We start from the raw sequence: 15,476 nt of genomic DNA on the forward strand, positions 1-15,476 counted from the left end.
CAATATGCCAGCAAGTTTGGAAAACTCAGCAGTGGCCAGAGGATTGGAGAAGATCAGTCTACATCCCAAGCCCAAAAAACGGCAGTGCTAAAGAAGTGTAGTTCAATGCTCCAGCTACTGCACATTTGCACTCATTTCACATTCTAGCAAGGTTATGCTTAAAATTTTACAAGGAAGGCTTAAGCAGTATGTGGACCGAGAACTCCCAGAAGTGCAAGCTGGATTTCGAAGGGGCAGAGGAACCAGAGACTAAATTGCAAACATGTGCTGGATTATGGAGAAAGCTAGAGAGTTCCAGAAAGACATCTACTTCTGCTTCATTGACTATGCAAAAGCCTTTGACTGTGTCGACCACAGCAAACTATGGCAAGTTCTTAAAGAAATGGGAGTGCCTGATTACCTCATCTGTCTCCTGAGAAATCTCTATGTGGGACAAGAAGCTACAGTTAGAACTGGATATGGAACAACTGATTGGTTCAAAATTGGGAAAGGAGTATGCCAAAGCTGTATATTGTCTCCCTGCTTATTTAACTTATATGCAGAATTCATCATGCGAAAGGCTGGGCTGGATGAATCCCAAGCTGAAATTAAGATTGCCGGAAGAAATATCAACAACCTCAGATATGCAGATGACACAACCTTGATGGCAGAAAGTGAGGAGGAATTAAAGAACCTTTTATTGAGGGTGAAAGAGGAGAGCACAAAATATGGTTTGAAGCTCAACGTCAAAAAAATGAAGATCATGGCCACTGGTCCCATCACCTCCTGGCAAATAGAAGGGGAAGAAATGGAGGTAGTGAGAGATTTTACTTTCTTGGGCTCCATGATCACGGCAGATGGTGACAGCAGTCACGAAATTAAAAGACCCCTGCTCCTTAGGAGAAAGGTGATGGCAAACTTAGACAGTATCTTAAAAAGCAGAGACATCATCTTGCCAACAAAGGTCCGTATAGTTAAAGCCATGGTTTTCCGAGTGGTGATGTATGGAAGTGAGAGCTGGACCATAAAGAAGGCTGACCGCCGAAGAATTGATGCTTTTGAATTATGGTGCTGGAGGAGACTCTTGAGAGTCCCATGGACTGCAAGAAGATCAAACCGATCCATTCTTAAGGAAATCAGCCCTGAGTGCTCACTGGAAGGACAAATTGTGAAGCTGAGGCTCCAATACTTTGGTCACCTCATGAGAAGAGAACACTCCCTGGAAAAGACCCTGATGTTCAGAGAATCATAGAGTTGGAAGAGACCACAAGGGCCATCGAGTCCAACCCCCTGCCAAGCAGGAAACACCATCAGAGCACTCCTGACATATGGTTGTCAAGCCTCTGCTTAAAGACCTCCAAAGAAGGGGACTCCACCACACTCCTTGGCAGCAAATTCCACTGTCGAACAGCTCTTGCTGTCAGGAAGTTCTTCCTAATGTTTAGGTGGAATCTTCTTTCTTGTAGTTTGGATCCATTGCTCCGTGTCCGCTTCTCTGGAGCAGCAGAAAACAACCTTTCTCCCTTTCTCTTTCTATGTGACATCCTTTTATATATTTGAACATGGCTATCATATCACTCCTTAACCTCCTCTTCTCCAGGCTAAACATGCCCAGCTTCCTTAGCCATTCCTCATAAGGCATCGTTTCCAGGCCTTTGACCATTTTGGTTGCCCTCCTCTGGACACGTTCCAGTTTGTCAGTGTCCTTCTTGAACTGTGGTGCCCAGAACTGGACACAGTACTCCAGATGAGGTTTGACCAGAGAAGAATACAGTGGCACTATTACTTCCCTTGATCTAGATGCTATACTCCTATTGATGCAGCCCAGAATTGCATTGGCTTTTCTAGCTGCCGCGTCACACTGTTAGCTCATGTCAAGTTTGTGGTCAACCAAGACTCCTAGATCCTTTTCACATGTACTGCTCTCAAGCCAGGTTTCACCCATCTTGTATTTGTGCCTCTCATTTTTTTTGCCCAAGTGCAATACTTCACATTTCTCCCTGTTAAAATTCATCTTGTTTGTTTTGGCCCAGTTCTCTAATCTGTCAAGGTTGTTTTGAAGTGGGATCCTGTCCTCTGGGATGTTAGCCACCCCTCCCAGTTCGGTGTCATCTGCAAATTTGATCAGGATGCCCTTGAGTTCATCATCCAAGTCGTTGATAAAGATGTTGAAAACCGGGCCCAAGACAGAACCCTGGGGCACCCCACTAGTCACTCTTCTCCAGGATGAAGAGGAACCATTGATGAGCACCCTTTGGGTTCGGTCAGTCAGCCAGTTACAAATCCACTGAGTGGTAGCATAGTCAAGACCGCATTTTACCAGCTTCTTTACAAGAATATCATGGGGCACCTTGTCAAATGCCTTGCTGAAATCAAGGTAGGCTACATCCACTGCATTCCCTTCATCTACCAGGCTTGTAATTCTGTCAAAAAACGAGATCAGGTTAGTCTGACATGACTTATTTTTCAGAAATCCATGCTGACTATTGGTGATCACAGCATTCCTTTCTTGGTGCTTACAGACTGTTTGCTTAATGATCTGCTCCAGAATCTTCCCTGGTATTGATGTCAGACTGACTGGGCGGTAATTATTTGGGTCCTCTCTTTTCCCCTTTTTGAAAATAGGGGCAACATTTGCCCTCCTCCAGTCTGCCGGGACTTCGCCTGTTCTCCAGGAATTCTCAAAGATGACTGCCAGTGGTTCTGAGATCACATCTGCCAGTTCTTTTAATACTCTTGGATGCAGTTCATCTGGCCCTGGAGACTTGAATACATCTAAACTAGCCAAGTATTCTTGTACTATCTCCTTAGTTATTCTGGGCTGTGTTTCCTCTGCTGAATCACTTGCTCCAAATTCTTCAGGTCGGGCATTGTTTTCTTTATCGGAGAAGACTGAGGCAAAGAAGGCATTGAGGAGTTCAGCCCTTTCTGTGTCCCCTGTTTGCATTTCACCATCTTCTCCTCTGAGTGACCCCACTGTTTCTTTGTTCTTCCCTTTGCTACGAACATACCCATAAAAGCCTTTTTTGTTGCTTTTAACCTCTCTAGCAAGCCTGAGTTCATTCTGTGCTTTAGCTTTTCTGACTTTGTGTCTACACGTGCTGGCTATTTGTTTGAATTCCTCTTTGGTGGTTCCCCCCTTTTCCATTTTTTGTACACATCCTTTTTTAATCTTATCTCAGTTAAAAGTTCTTTAGATAGCCACCCTGGCTTCTTTAGGCACCTTCCATGTTTCCGTCTCATTGGTATTTCCTGAAGTTGTGCTTTTACTATCTCCCTCTTAACAAACTCCCAGCCATCATGAACTCCCTTTCCTTTTAGTATTACTGTCCATGGGATCTCACCCAGCACTTCCCTAGGTTTTATGAAGTCGGCTTTCTTAAAGTCAAGAAATTGAGTCCTAGTATGCTTGGCTGCTCCTTTCCGCTGTATAGTAAACTTCAGAAGAGCATGATCACTCGCACCTAATGATCCTTCCACTTCTACCCCACTAAACCAGGTCATCAACATTGGTTAGGACCAGATCTAAAATGGCTGTTCCTCTTGTTGCTTCTCCTACTTTCTGGACAATGAAGTTGTCTGCAAGGCCAGTGAGGAATCTGTTTGACCTTATGCTCTTGGCTGAGTTTGACTTCCAACAAATATCCGGGTAATTGAAGTCCCCCATTACTACTATCTCCCTTCCTTTTGCATGCTTGGCCATCTGTTCCAGGAAGGCATCATCTATGTCCTCCGTTTGGCTTGGGGATGTTTAGTAAACTCCCACAATGAGGTCACTGTTATTCTTCTCTCCCTTAATTTTGACCCAAACGCTCTCACTTTGGCTTTGAGGTTCTAAATCTTGGATCTCTTCACAGGTATACACATCCCTGACATATAACGCCACTCCTCCTCCTTTCTTGTCTGGTCTGTTTCTCTGAAATAGATTGTATCCCTCCATTATTACATTCCAATTGTGGGACTTATCCCACCAGGTTTCAGTGATGCCTATTATGTCATATTTAGTTTGCTGTACCGAGAGCTCAAGCTCATCTTGTTTATTTCCCATGCTTTGCGCATTAGTGTACAGACATTGAAGTCCATTAATCATTCCCCCGTGTCTCTTATTTAAGGATTTTTTCTTCCCACCACTAGGTCTACGTGATGTTTGCTCCATTTGGTCTATGAAATTTGGATGATCATCTTCATCAATTGATAGACTCCTACCTTCAGGAGCACTGTCTCCCTCCCCCACATCAGTCAGTTTAAAGCCCTCCTGATGAGGTTTCTGAGATTTTTGGCAAAAACATTCCTCCCAACTGTTGTGAGGTGCAGCCCATCGCTTGCCAGAGGTCCATCTTCAAGAAACTGCAGTCTGTGACCTAAGAATCCAAACTCTTCCTGTTTACACCATTTGCGAAGCCAGCTGTTCATTTCCACTATTTTCCCTCTCTCCCTGGGCCACGTCGTTCAACTGGGAGGACAGATGAGATGACAATTTGTGCATTTAATTGCTTCAATTTCCTGCCCAGAGCCTCGTAGTCTCTTTTGATCTTCTGGAGGCTATTGCTTGCCGTGTCATTGGTTCCCACATGAACCAAGAGGAAGGGGTATTTGTCAGTGGGTTTTATGATTCCTTGCAGTCGTTCAGTTACATCTTGGATCTTAGCCCCGGGGAGACAGCACACTTCCCGAGACATCTAGTCAGGCCCACAGATCACTGCTTCTGTTCCCCTCAGTAGGGAATCCCCTATCTCCACTACACGCCTCCTCTTAGGTCTGGTCGGGGTTCTTCCGTGAGCTGTCCGTTCCAACGTCACCTGCACATTCCCTGAGGACTGACTTTGCTGCTCATCTTCATATACCTGATCGACTGTAATGAGGGAGAGATCCTCAAATGGAGTCTGCTCTTCGTCTTCCATGCTAGGGGAGAGAGAGGACCTCAAAGCGATTGTGTATTTCTAAACAATCAGAGCGAACCCTGGGCCTCCTACTTCTTTGAGTCATGTTTCTCCATATATCTGGCTCCTGTGTTGGTGAACTAGCCTCCTTCGCAGGGGAATCCCCTGTCTCCTCCTTGGTGGAGACGGTGTGCTCTGTTGCTTCCAAGAAGAGCTCCAGCTCTCTAATTCTTTGGAGCGTAGCTACACGTTCCTCCAGTTGCTGGACTTTGTCTTCTAAGAGGGCAATCAACATGCAATTGCTGCAGGGAAAGCTGCCTGCAACCTTTGGCAAGATGGCAAACATTGCACAGGAACCACAGGCGACTGCAGCTGTTCCCTCACCCTCCATCTTGAGAACGTGTCATTGGGGGTGGCTACAGCGGTCCTCCATCTTAAAAAGTGTGAAGACAGGACAAATAACTCCCCCCCCCAAAAAAAAACCCTAGTCTCCCCCAACAAACGTTTGAGACTAGCTCCCCTAAATCTAAAAGATGGATGAAACTGCGCGCGCCCAGCAGCGTGCGGCGCTGCCCTGCAAAGGACCTTTGCACAGGGAGAGCAGCTAATCAGCCACAAGAAACACACACACAAGAAAACCCTTTTTGCTCCTTCTTCAGCTGCTGCCCTGCAAGCTCTGATAAGCTCCGACAACAGCTAAACACAGGGAGAGCAGCTAATCAGTCACAAGAAACACACACCATGTTGGGAAAGATTGAGGGCACAAGGAGAAGGGGAGCAAGGAAGAAAGGGGAAACCCCACCCACAGGCAGCTTTGTGGGGGTGTTGGTGTGTAGGCAGGTGGGCAGAATGGGGACACTATCCCCTTTGTGGCGTGACAGGCAGGATCGTGAGTCCATCGGCTGCCCTTTGTTTCTGCTCCCTAGAAAGGGGAGTGGGCTTGACTTGCTGCAGTTTTACAGATCCTTTGGAAGGCTGTCACAGTTGGATTCACCTTTTCTCTAGGATGGTGATTCCCAACTGCTGGCAAAACATTTTTACAACCAAAAGCATACTGAGCAACTCTGGTGAGTCCCAGTGATATTTCAAGGTTATGGGAATGGCTTGTTCTCTCCAATATGTTTTCATTTAATGTGAAAAATCCTGCTCTCCATATTGTTAGAGAGACTGTCAATTCACTCAGAAGCACTTTCCACAACTGCTGCATTATATATATATATATATATATATATATATATATATATATATATGTGTGTGTGTGTGTGTGTGCGCGCGCGCGCGCATGCATGCTAATGAGCCCTTTCAAGAACAGCATTAAAAAGTGCTGGAACCAGAGTCAGCCGTGGCTTCATGTCAAACCACAGCAGGCGCCTCCAGCAAGATTGCAGCTCCTCACTTCTCTTAACCTAATTTCATGTATTAAAACTAAATTAGAAGGAATGTTAAAACAAGAGGAAGCACATTCAAAAGATTCACTCAATATGCAAGTCAGCGTGGAGGGAAGCAGATGGAGGATCCTGTCACAGCGTGTGTCTGCGTGCGGAAAACAGCAGGGGCAGCACGTGGAGGTGGAACAACAGCCAGAGCTCTTGACCGTCCTGCCAAGGGGGTTCCCAGGAGCTGTAGAGACCACCAAGGAAGGAGCCCTGCAGGGATCAAGGTGATCCTTGCTAGCCCTTTAGCCAACTGCCCAGGAGGGAGCTCAGGAAAGACAGGCAGTGGTTCGTGCTCTGGTGTCTGGGGGTGCTGCTGCTGCTGCTGCTGCTGCTCCTTCTTCCTCTCCGCAAGCCTGTTGCCAAGGGAAGGAAACTGTTGGAAGACGCTCCCCACTTTGTGCATTTCAACCCCCCCACCCTGGAAGCTGCAGCAGTAGCTCATGGTTGACATGCAAGACGCCATGAGGCTGGCTTGCTGAATGAAGACCCAAAGGGGTGGTCCAGATAAAAAGGCTGGCTAAGATGACAGTGCCCTGAGGGCGGAGCTTCCTTGGAGGTCCTCCTCCATCCCATCAGGATGGCAGCCCTAGGATGGCGAGGGAAGCCAAGAGAACTGACAGGGAGGTGATGCAAGTGACTGAACCATCATGGATGGGCCTGAACTTGTGGCCCAGGTCCCATGCCAGACGGAAAGCCAAGGAGATGGTGCCGGGAAGCTGGCCTGGGCCTGGGCAGAAGAGGGGGCAAGCAAGAGAACCCCCAGCCCCTGGGCACAGAGGAAAGGCAAGAAGCTGATTTCAATTTCTGGGTTTTCACTCTGCTCATTTTCTTCCAAATCACTTCCAAAAGCAGAGGCCTTTCTGTAGTTAATTGTGTGTCTCCTTCTGCTTACACTTTAAAAGATTCCTCCTCTCTTGGGAAGTGACTTTTGTAAACAAATCACGTAAAACTGCTTAGACAAACCTCTGGAGATGATTAGAAGGGGCCAGCTTTCCATTTATACCTTAAGAAAGCAGCAGATGTCAAATGAACCATTTGTATACATTTGGAGAGGCAAAGAGCTGGCATCTGAGTTTCATTAGGACCTTCAAGAGCACACAGAGCTTGGGGCCAGCTGCTCCTTGATTAGAGCCTTGGAACAAAAGGCACCGCCTTGCAAAGATGGTTTGGCCAAGGTTCACTCAAGTCGAAGGCCGAATGCTAAGCATAACATGAGCAGCACATGAGCAGCTGGAGAGCAAAAAAAATCCCTGTGCTCCCCTCACGGGGTTATCTGCTCACTTTTCAGCCAAGTCTGCAGCACCAAGAATAGCCAGGCTGCGGCCTGATTCCGAGAGGATAGCACAGAGCTCTTTCTACTGCAAAAACACTCCAGGGCCGGGGATGGGGGGAAGCAACAGGAAGGGCCTTTACTGCTGAGAGATCCCCTTTCCAAACCAACATAGGAACTTGAAAGGCAAAATATGACAAGTGTTGCAAAACATTCCACGGACCGTGCTGAAACAAAAAGAACAAAAAAGTCGCTTCAAAGGTTACGCCTGATGAAAAGAGGAGAGAGAAGCCCAGCAAAGGGAGGTCTGAGCAGTGGGGTGTGATGGCCCAATTCTGTGCAGGAACTGCAAGCCCTTCCAAGGTCAAACACTTCCAGACCTTGAAGTAGAGCTAGGACAGCACAACTGGGATGCACGAGTCCTCCAACTACCAAGTAGGGACAAATTGCAGAGGGAAAATGGGGGCCGTCATCATTCCTCACTTTTGCGAGCGGTTCCTATAATTCATTTGGAGCGTTCAGAAAGGAGTTAACTGTGTTAAATGCAACACAGAGCGAGGAGGAGGAGAGTGGGGAGAGCTGTTCAGGATTACAGTACAGTCGAACCTTGGTTTTCAAAAAGAATGCATTCCTGAAGTCCGTTTGACTTCCAAAATGTTCGGAAACCAAAGTGTGGCTTCCGATTGGGTGCAGGAACGTCCTGCAGCCAATTGGAAGCCGCGCTGGATGTTCGGCTTCCAAGGCAAAGTTTGCAAACCGGAACACCTACTTCCAGGTTTGCGGTGTTTGAATTCCAAGTGGTTTGTGAACTAAGCTGATCAAAAACCAAGGTACAACTGCACTACGTTGTTCTGCACATCGATCATTCACTCACTCTACAGCTGAAGCAGCTAACCTGCAGCCTGGATCCCCTCGCCGAAGAGCTCTTGTGCACTCCCAACATTTCAACAATTAATTTTTTTAAAAAATCTGTTCTGCAGAGGTGTTCCCACCTTTGGTGCTGTGGGTGTCCCAGCAGCCCCCCCCCCCAAAAGGCTACTTCTTCCTCCATTTACCTTGCCTTTAATGGCCTCTCTTCTTCGTCTGCTGTGGTGACATGTTCTTGGCACTCAGAAAGGAACACTCCTTCCTCTTCCCTCAGCCCATATTATAATGGGCATGGGGGGGGGAGGGAAGAGGCACATTTGCAAGCTAAGAAGGCACCTGAATGCATCCCCCCCTCAACACAGTGCAAGGACGTGGAGGGAAAATGTTGGAGAATCTCCACCCCCACCCCACTGCTGGTCTCTGTGAGGCCTAGGGGAGGAAGGGGCAGAAACAAGGCTAGAGTTGTTTCTGCCCTTCAGATACAGCAGATGCCAAGCCAAGCAGGGCAGGTGGACTAGCACAAAAACAGCAAAAAGTTTCAATGAAGGCACTGATCCAGGAAAAAAAAGCCTTCCACAGGCCCATGTGATTAACCCCACCAGAAGTGTCTGCAGCACCCTACGTTGTGTGATCTGCAGCTGCATGAGACCACTTACTCCAGGCTCGACTTGGCTCCTGTCAGCAATGTCAATGTGGACAACTTCCACATTCTTCCACGTATTTGGATCTAAGTCGTGCACCTGCAGGGAGGAGAGGAAATGGGGTCAACCTGGGCAGCAACTAAGAGTTTCCCCAATAATGCCCTCCTGGCTCAAAGGAGGAAGAGATCCTACAATGTGGCCTTGAGGGTAGAGTCAATGTGAATCCATTTCCCTCTGACTGGGGCCACTGTCAGGCTGCAGCTCACCCACCCAATATGGACCACCGGCTGCAAACACAAGGCAAAAGGAGGTTGTGAGACCATTTTGAGAGGAACATGCATGTCTCATTTTAAAGGGAGTTAGTTTCACATTTAATGTAACTTTCTTTCACCTGAGCATTTAAAAACATTTTAAAAAATAACTTTAGTATTTTAAGCTGAATGAGCATTTATCTGCTGGGTTTTTTGCATGTATTTATTGCTGATGTGCTTGTTTTAGAAATTTCTTAACTACCTTGAACTAATTGCTAAACATCAGTATACATACATGTTTAAAATACAGTGGGGCCTCAGGTTACATACGCTTCAGGTTACAGACTCCGCTAACCCAGAAATAGTGGTTCAGGTTAAGAACTTTGCTTCAGGATGAGAACAGAAATCGTGCTCCGGTGGCGTGGCAGCAGCAGGAGGCCCCATTAGCGAAAGTGGTGCTTCAGGTTAAGAACAGTTTCAGGTTAAGTACGGACCTCTGGAACGAATTAAGTATTTAACCCGAGGTACCACTGTACCAGAGTTGGATGGAGCCAGAGCCAGTCTGAGCACTCAGGGTAGGGGAGAAACATTTGCTTTGGTATGAACCCCCGTGCCCCCCACCCCTAGCGCTGCTTAGTGGCTGTCAAGCTCTGGAGCCTGCTGTCTGGCAAAGAAGCAGCAGCAGTAAAGGCCTTACCCAAACAAGGTGGTGGCAAAATGTGGCTCTCCAACTTACATTGTTAGATGTTCCCAAATCTGATTTATGCCAAGTCTCAATTTTGATGAAGAAGTCGTCTTTCATATATTCATTCTATCAAAGATAACAGATAAATAAGGCAGTAACTAATGTGGTTCCTTTGTAAATCCTCTTCCAGTCTTTTGCAATATATCCATCTGGTCTTTAGAGAGGCAATCAGGGAGGGGGGAGGCAAACCGGATTCCCATCCCCAACTCAAAGACAAGTGCATGTGTGGGTGGAGGAAGAGAACTGTCAGGAAGCAGGAGAGTGCTTGAAGCTTCCAACCAACCAGATTCTTTCCTGCAAATGTCCCCTCCCTATACCCCACAACAGCAGATTCATAGGAGAGCACTGCCCAGAGCAGGTAGGGCAAAGCACCTTTCTCCACCCTCCCTAACCCTCCTGCCTAACAGGGCAGGCAAACATTTGTAGGCAGACCACCAATGGAGTGTTTTGTTTTGAGGTTGGCCTAATTAAATTCCCTGCTTTTTATTTTATTGTTTATCATTTTATATTATTGTTACTGTAAGCTGCCTAACTATTGGGTAATACCTACATAAAATAAACATGGAACTCCATCATGAATGACACCCCCCCCTGCCCCGAGCAGCAGTCTCTGCACCCTGCCTTACAGACTTACCCTCCACTAAACAACCCACATGAACTAGACAAGACTCCCCTCCAGCCCATCCTTGTAGGATCCTGGCCACAGCTACCACATCCGTGTTGGGGAGGGGACACCGCAGCAATGCCCAAACAGGCAAGCTCCAGAACGTCACCCCACTTTATTATTTTAGCTGTATTGTGATGGCAAGTGGGGAAGTGTTAAACACACCACAGACTAAAACTTTTGTCTGACCCACCACCCCCAGTTTAGCTCTCACAGAGCTGAATGTGGCATGTGTTGCTGATTGAAGGCTGTGAAGGAGGGAAACCATTTTCAGAGAAAGGTAAGAGTGCTGTTTTTTTTAAATGAGGTGCCTGTACTCATACCTTGATAAAAGCACGGTGGGCACCAGCACAAAATGGCTGTCATGGGGAGGGGTGGTACTCTACTGTTGAGTACCATCATAGAAGCAGGACTGCACCTGAAAGATTTAACCCCTCAGACGGACCTTACACTGAGGACCCAGGTGCCTACATTCAACCGAGAAGAGCTAAAAAGCTTCAAAGGTGCCAACAGTTCAGCCTATTCACAAGCCAAGAGAAACATAGTACTCACCGTTACAACTGAAGCCCACCAAGACATGGAAAGAAAAAGAAAAGGGAGACAAACAGGTATGAATGTATCTCAACATTCTTATTTACAGAACTCAAGGGTGAAATTGCTGGTCTCACAACAAATATAAGTAACTTTTGCCTAAGAACAGCTTCTGCACCTGAGGGCTAGAAAGTACTAGGGGGGTTATTATGTTGTCTTTGTTTTTATTATGTATTTTTTTTTGTATTGCAATTTTATGTTGTGAACCACCCTGCGCTCTACGGGTATAGGGCAGTATACAACCTAAATAAATAAAACTTGATGTGATAGAGATCTAAAATAACGTCAACATCATAATGCTGTGGATACATTTTCACTTGGGGATAAGAATGGTTGCAGGCGCGGGGGGGGTTTCCCGATGGCTTGGAGCACTGAGTGGGACTGCGGCAGTCAGAGCAGCCACCTACAGGGCTCATGGTTTCCCTCAGAGTGACCAGGATGTCTACTTAAAAGAGCTCTATGAGACAGCCAACAAATATCACTTCCTCCACAGCCTGGTCTCCTGGCTGTGCCCCACAGCCGCTATCCCTTGATGGCTGGCAGCCCCCTATCCCTGGGCATGTTCTCCGGCGCCCTGTATTACTACCAGCGGCGTAGCGTGGGTTATCAGCACCCGGGGCAAGGCAAGTAATTTGCGCCCCCTAACCCGGGGCAAGGCAAGTACAGTAATTTACTCTCCCAAGCAGCAGCAGCAGCGAGGCTTCTCTTTCCCCCGCGCTCTCCCGGAGCTGCCTCTTTTCTTTCCTTTTTTCCCTTTCTCCAAGGCTTTTCGCTTTTTCTCCTTAATTGATTCCCCCTCCACACCGCGGCGTTTCCTGGCTGCTTCCCCCCCCCCTTCCCCTCTCCTCCTCGCTCTGCTTGCCTTGCCCTGCCCTGCCTGAGGGCGCCCTGAGGAGACTCCGCTCTCCTTTCTGACCAGGCGAGGTAGAAAAAAGGGGGGAAAGTCTCTTCCCGCCCCCTCGCCAGACTCCCTGCTCGGTGCGGCCAGTGGAGAGAGAGCCGCAATTACCATACAGCTCCTCTCCCTCCACTTCGCCAAGCTGTCAAAGCCCGGCAGCAGCGGCAACGGCAGCAGCAGGCGCAGCCAGACCCCCGCCAGCCAGCCAGCCCGCCCGCCCGCCCGCCCGGCTTCCTCTCCTTTTTTTGCCCGCGGCAGAAGGCTTTGCTCTCCCCCTTCTGCGACCTCCTCGCCAAGCCGAGCGAGCGCGGGCTCCCTAACCCGTGGATTTTAGTAGGGGCAGAGAGCTGCTAGTGCGAGTGCGCCCCCCGCCCAAGTTGCGCCCGGTGCGGCCGGCACCCCTGGCACCCCCCACGCTACGCCACTGATTACTACACAGTGACAGGGGACCTGGTCCTGACCAAAGCAGCACCTTATGGTGGTTCTCTCCTCATCCTCAGCTGGATTGCCATGGCCCTTGACACCCCCAGTCCATCCCCACGTGCACCCTCTCTCCCATCGCTGGGGCAGCCACCCCTGCTGCTCACTCCCCCTCTTAGGCTTGCAAGAGGGAACCCTGGGAGAGGAGAGATCTCCCAAACGTCAGAGAGGGATCCCTTGAGGTTGTTAGCCTGCTCTGAACATGTCTCTATCCTGCATCTTGGAATTCCCTAAATGCTGAATCCTTTTTTAGAAGTCAAGATCCTTTTCAAAAATTGCAGCCAGATTTGAGATTGTGATGGAGGAAGAGCTTAGGCCTCAATGAAATGTTGGTGCTTTTTAACTTAATAAATGAGAGTGATTTAACGTAAAGAACAACCACCACCACATCATAATGCTGTTATCCAAACGTATGGTGAACTTGGAATACTGTGTTCAATTCTGGTGACTGCATTGTGAAAAGGCAGGTTGGCCACTCTAAAAAATCGTATTCAAGGTTACTTGTGAAATACCAAAATACAAACAGCATCAAAGCAGGCATCATGAAAAGATATGAGCTAAAAACAAATAAAACAAAGCACTGCAAGCTGCAAAAAAGCTCCTCTGGACATCACAGCTTAAGAACCCCTTGTTTGATTGGTGCTTGGTGCGATCTCTCACAGACACACGTGGCTCCTGCAGCATCAGGTCCAGGCTAAGGCACACACAGCATGAGCCACGGTCACAAGCAACCCGCCCCCTCACCTGAGAAAGCAGCTCTTTATAACTTCAGACAGGTCAGAACTGAGCCACAACCCCAATGAAAGCAATCCCAGTTGCAGACAACTCTGAAGAGTTTGAGATCGCCCATATCCTTGCAGTTCTATGAAGGGTTCAGGCCTTTGGTGCTTCCCCTTATGAGGACCTGGCATTAGTGACAAGCCCAGTCAAAATCCCTGGAAGTCAGAGGGTGGAGGTGGGGGACTGAAGTGGCAGATTATTTTCCTGCCTGGCCCGGCCCCACAGTGGTGTTTTGCTTGAATACCTTTGAAACCACATAGCCAAAGAATGGGGAAAGGAGACTCACTCGTCCTGCAGTAAGGATAGGCATTCCAGGCCTTTTCATGGAATACCAACGAACCTTCTGGAGCAAACATCCGCACAAACCCAGGAACTTTGCTGCAACAAACCAAAGTGGGATGTCAGATGTGAGCCTTGCCAAGTGAAGTATGGTCCAGGCACCTGCTCCAAGAGGCATCCCTTACACAAACACATTCTATGGCATGCACAGCCTCAGCAATGACAAATACAGCTGTCCTAAAGTCAGGGGCTCAGCTCTGCTTCTTTCCAAGAGTGTCGCATTGCCAACAAGGTCGGAGGGAGGGAGGTATGGTGAACAAGGAAAGGTCATCAAGTCCGAAGGAGGATGTCTCTCCAGCCCACCCCAGCTGCTGATATCTGTCGTGCCCTCAAGAGTGGAAGCTGAGGGGGCACTCAGAAAGGGAAGCTCCTGTAGCCCCCAGGCTGCCTATCAGGGATTAAGGCTGAGTCACCCCACTCTTTCAGGCACACCTCTCTGCAAGCAGCCCCTTCTCTTACCTCTTCAGGTGGTAAATCTTGTGCGTATACTGTCCTTTTTCGCCATCCTTCTCATAAGGCTCGTTGGTTAAGACTTGGATCCCTTCACCACCACCAGTTTCATTTTTACTGGCTTCAGCCACAGAATAAAGTTGTCCAACTTGATACTAAGGGGGGGGGGGGGGAGGAGAAAGGAATGTTAAGATTCTTTTTTTGTAAAGTGCCTCGTATCTTTCAGCAGCTCACCACACATAACTGTGATATTTATGGAATGGCTGGGAAAGCCCAGCATAAGGGAAACCCCACAAGAGTTCCCCTTGCTGTTGTCCCCACAATGCCCTGTTCTTTGGCCAATAAAACCCCATGCTCCAATACGGCCAGAGGTTCTCCTGGCACCCCACATACAGGACTACCATTCACCAAGAGATCTCTCTTAAGACTCAAGAGAAAACTGTTTCCCAAGATGGCTTACACTCGTTCTTAAGAACATTTTACAACATGTCTAATTTTTAAAAAAGCAAAACAATTCCCAATAAAGATCGATGAACATGTTAGTTTAAAGCTTCAGCTAAAGGTCGGTTAAAATATCATGTTTAAAGCCCACTCAGAAGCAGTCAGGGAAGAAGTCAGAGACAGACCTCCTTCTGGGAGGGAGGAACATGCACAGATCTGTAGCCTCCACTGAAAAGGACTCTGTCTTTTGTATCCACCAATGGTAACTGACCTAGTAGCAGAGCCTCTGTGATGGTGCTTGGCACCTGGGCAGGTGAGCCTTAAGCACTCTGGCCACAAGGCATTCAGGGAGGAAATGGGGGCCCAAGGGTGGCACTGACAGCCAGTCATTTTTTAAAGGGCCACACCCCAGAGGCAGACACAGCCAATATAAATGCATATACACACACAAATATATAAACTCACCAGTCATGCAGGAGCAAAGCACCCACTCCCAACCCCACCGAGCATTTCTAGCCCACCCCAATCCAGCACTTGGGTATGTCTGGACACAGAACCAGTTTCAAGTCTTCTGAACACAAACACCCAGGCAGCTGAACCATCTTCAAAGGCAGATAAATGTTTGCCTGCCGAACTGCCTTGCCCATCCAAGCACAGGGCTAGGAGGAACCCCAGCCCCTTTTCACACCCTCATCTTCCTGGGCTGAAGGGGAGTCGAGAGCTGGCTGCAAACTCATATCTTCACCAGTAACCAGAGTCACATA

At 48.1% G+C, this 15,476-nt stretch overlaps 1 protein-coding gene and 1 long non-coding RNA gene across 2 annotated transcripts in view; both read right to left on the bottom strand.

Moving 5' to 3' along the window:
- Window positions 1-15,476, bottom strand: part of LOC310834396 — a 495,679-nt gene that overhangs the window by 354,393 nt on the left and 125,810 nt on the right. The gene's annotated exons all lie outside the window — the stretch shown is intronic.
- The window catches only part of PITPNB (phosphatidylinositol transfer protein beta), a 34,659-nt gene that overhangs the window by 11,959 nt on the left and 7,224 nt on the right, over window positions 1-15,476 (bottom strand). Inside the window, exons 3-7 of the mRNA XM_083717886.1 lie at window positions 14,281-14,426; window positions 13,769-13,860; window positions 11,286-11,293; window positions 10,061-10,135; window positions 9,089-9,172 (exon numbers count right to left, since the gene is read on the bottom strand). Of these exons, the coding sequence (XP_083574012.1) occupies window positions 9,089-9,172; window positions 10,061-10,135; window positions 11,286-11,293; window positions 13,769-13,860; window positions 14,281-14,426 (405 nt within the window). The remainder of the gene's footprint in view (window positions 1-9,088; window positions 9,173-10,060; window positions 10,136-11,285; window positions 11,294-13,768; window positions 13,861-14,280; window positions 14,427-15,476) is intronic.

The sequence above is a fragment of the Podarcis gaigeae genome (assembly GCF_964106915.1).
Source record: "Podarcis gaigeae genome assembly, chromosome: 16".
Lineage (NCBI taxonomy): Eukaryota > Metazoa > Chordata > Lepidosauria > Squamata > Lacertidae > Podarcis > Podarcis gaigeae.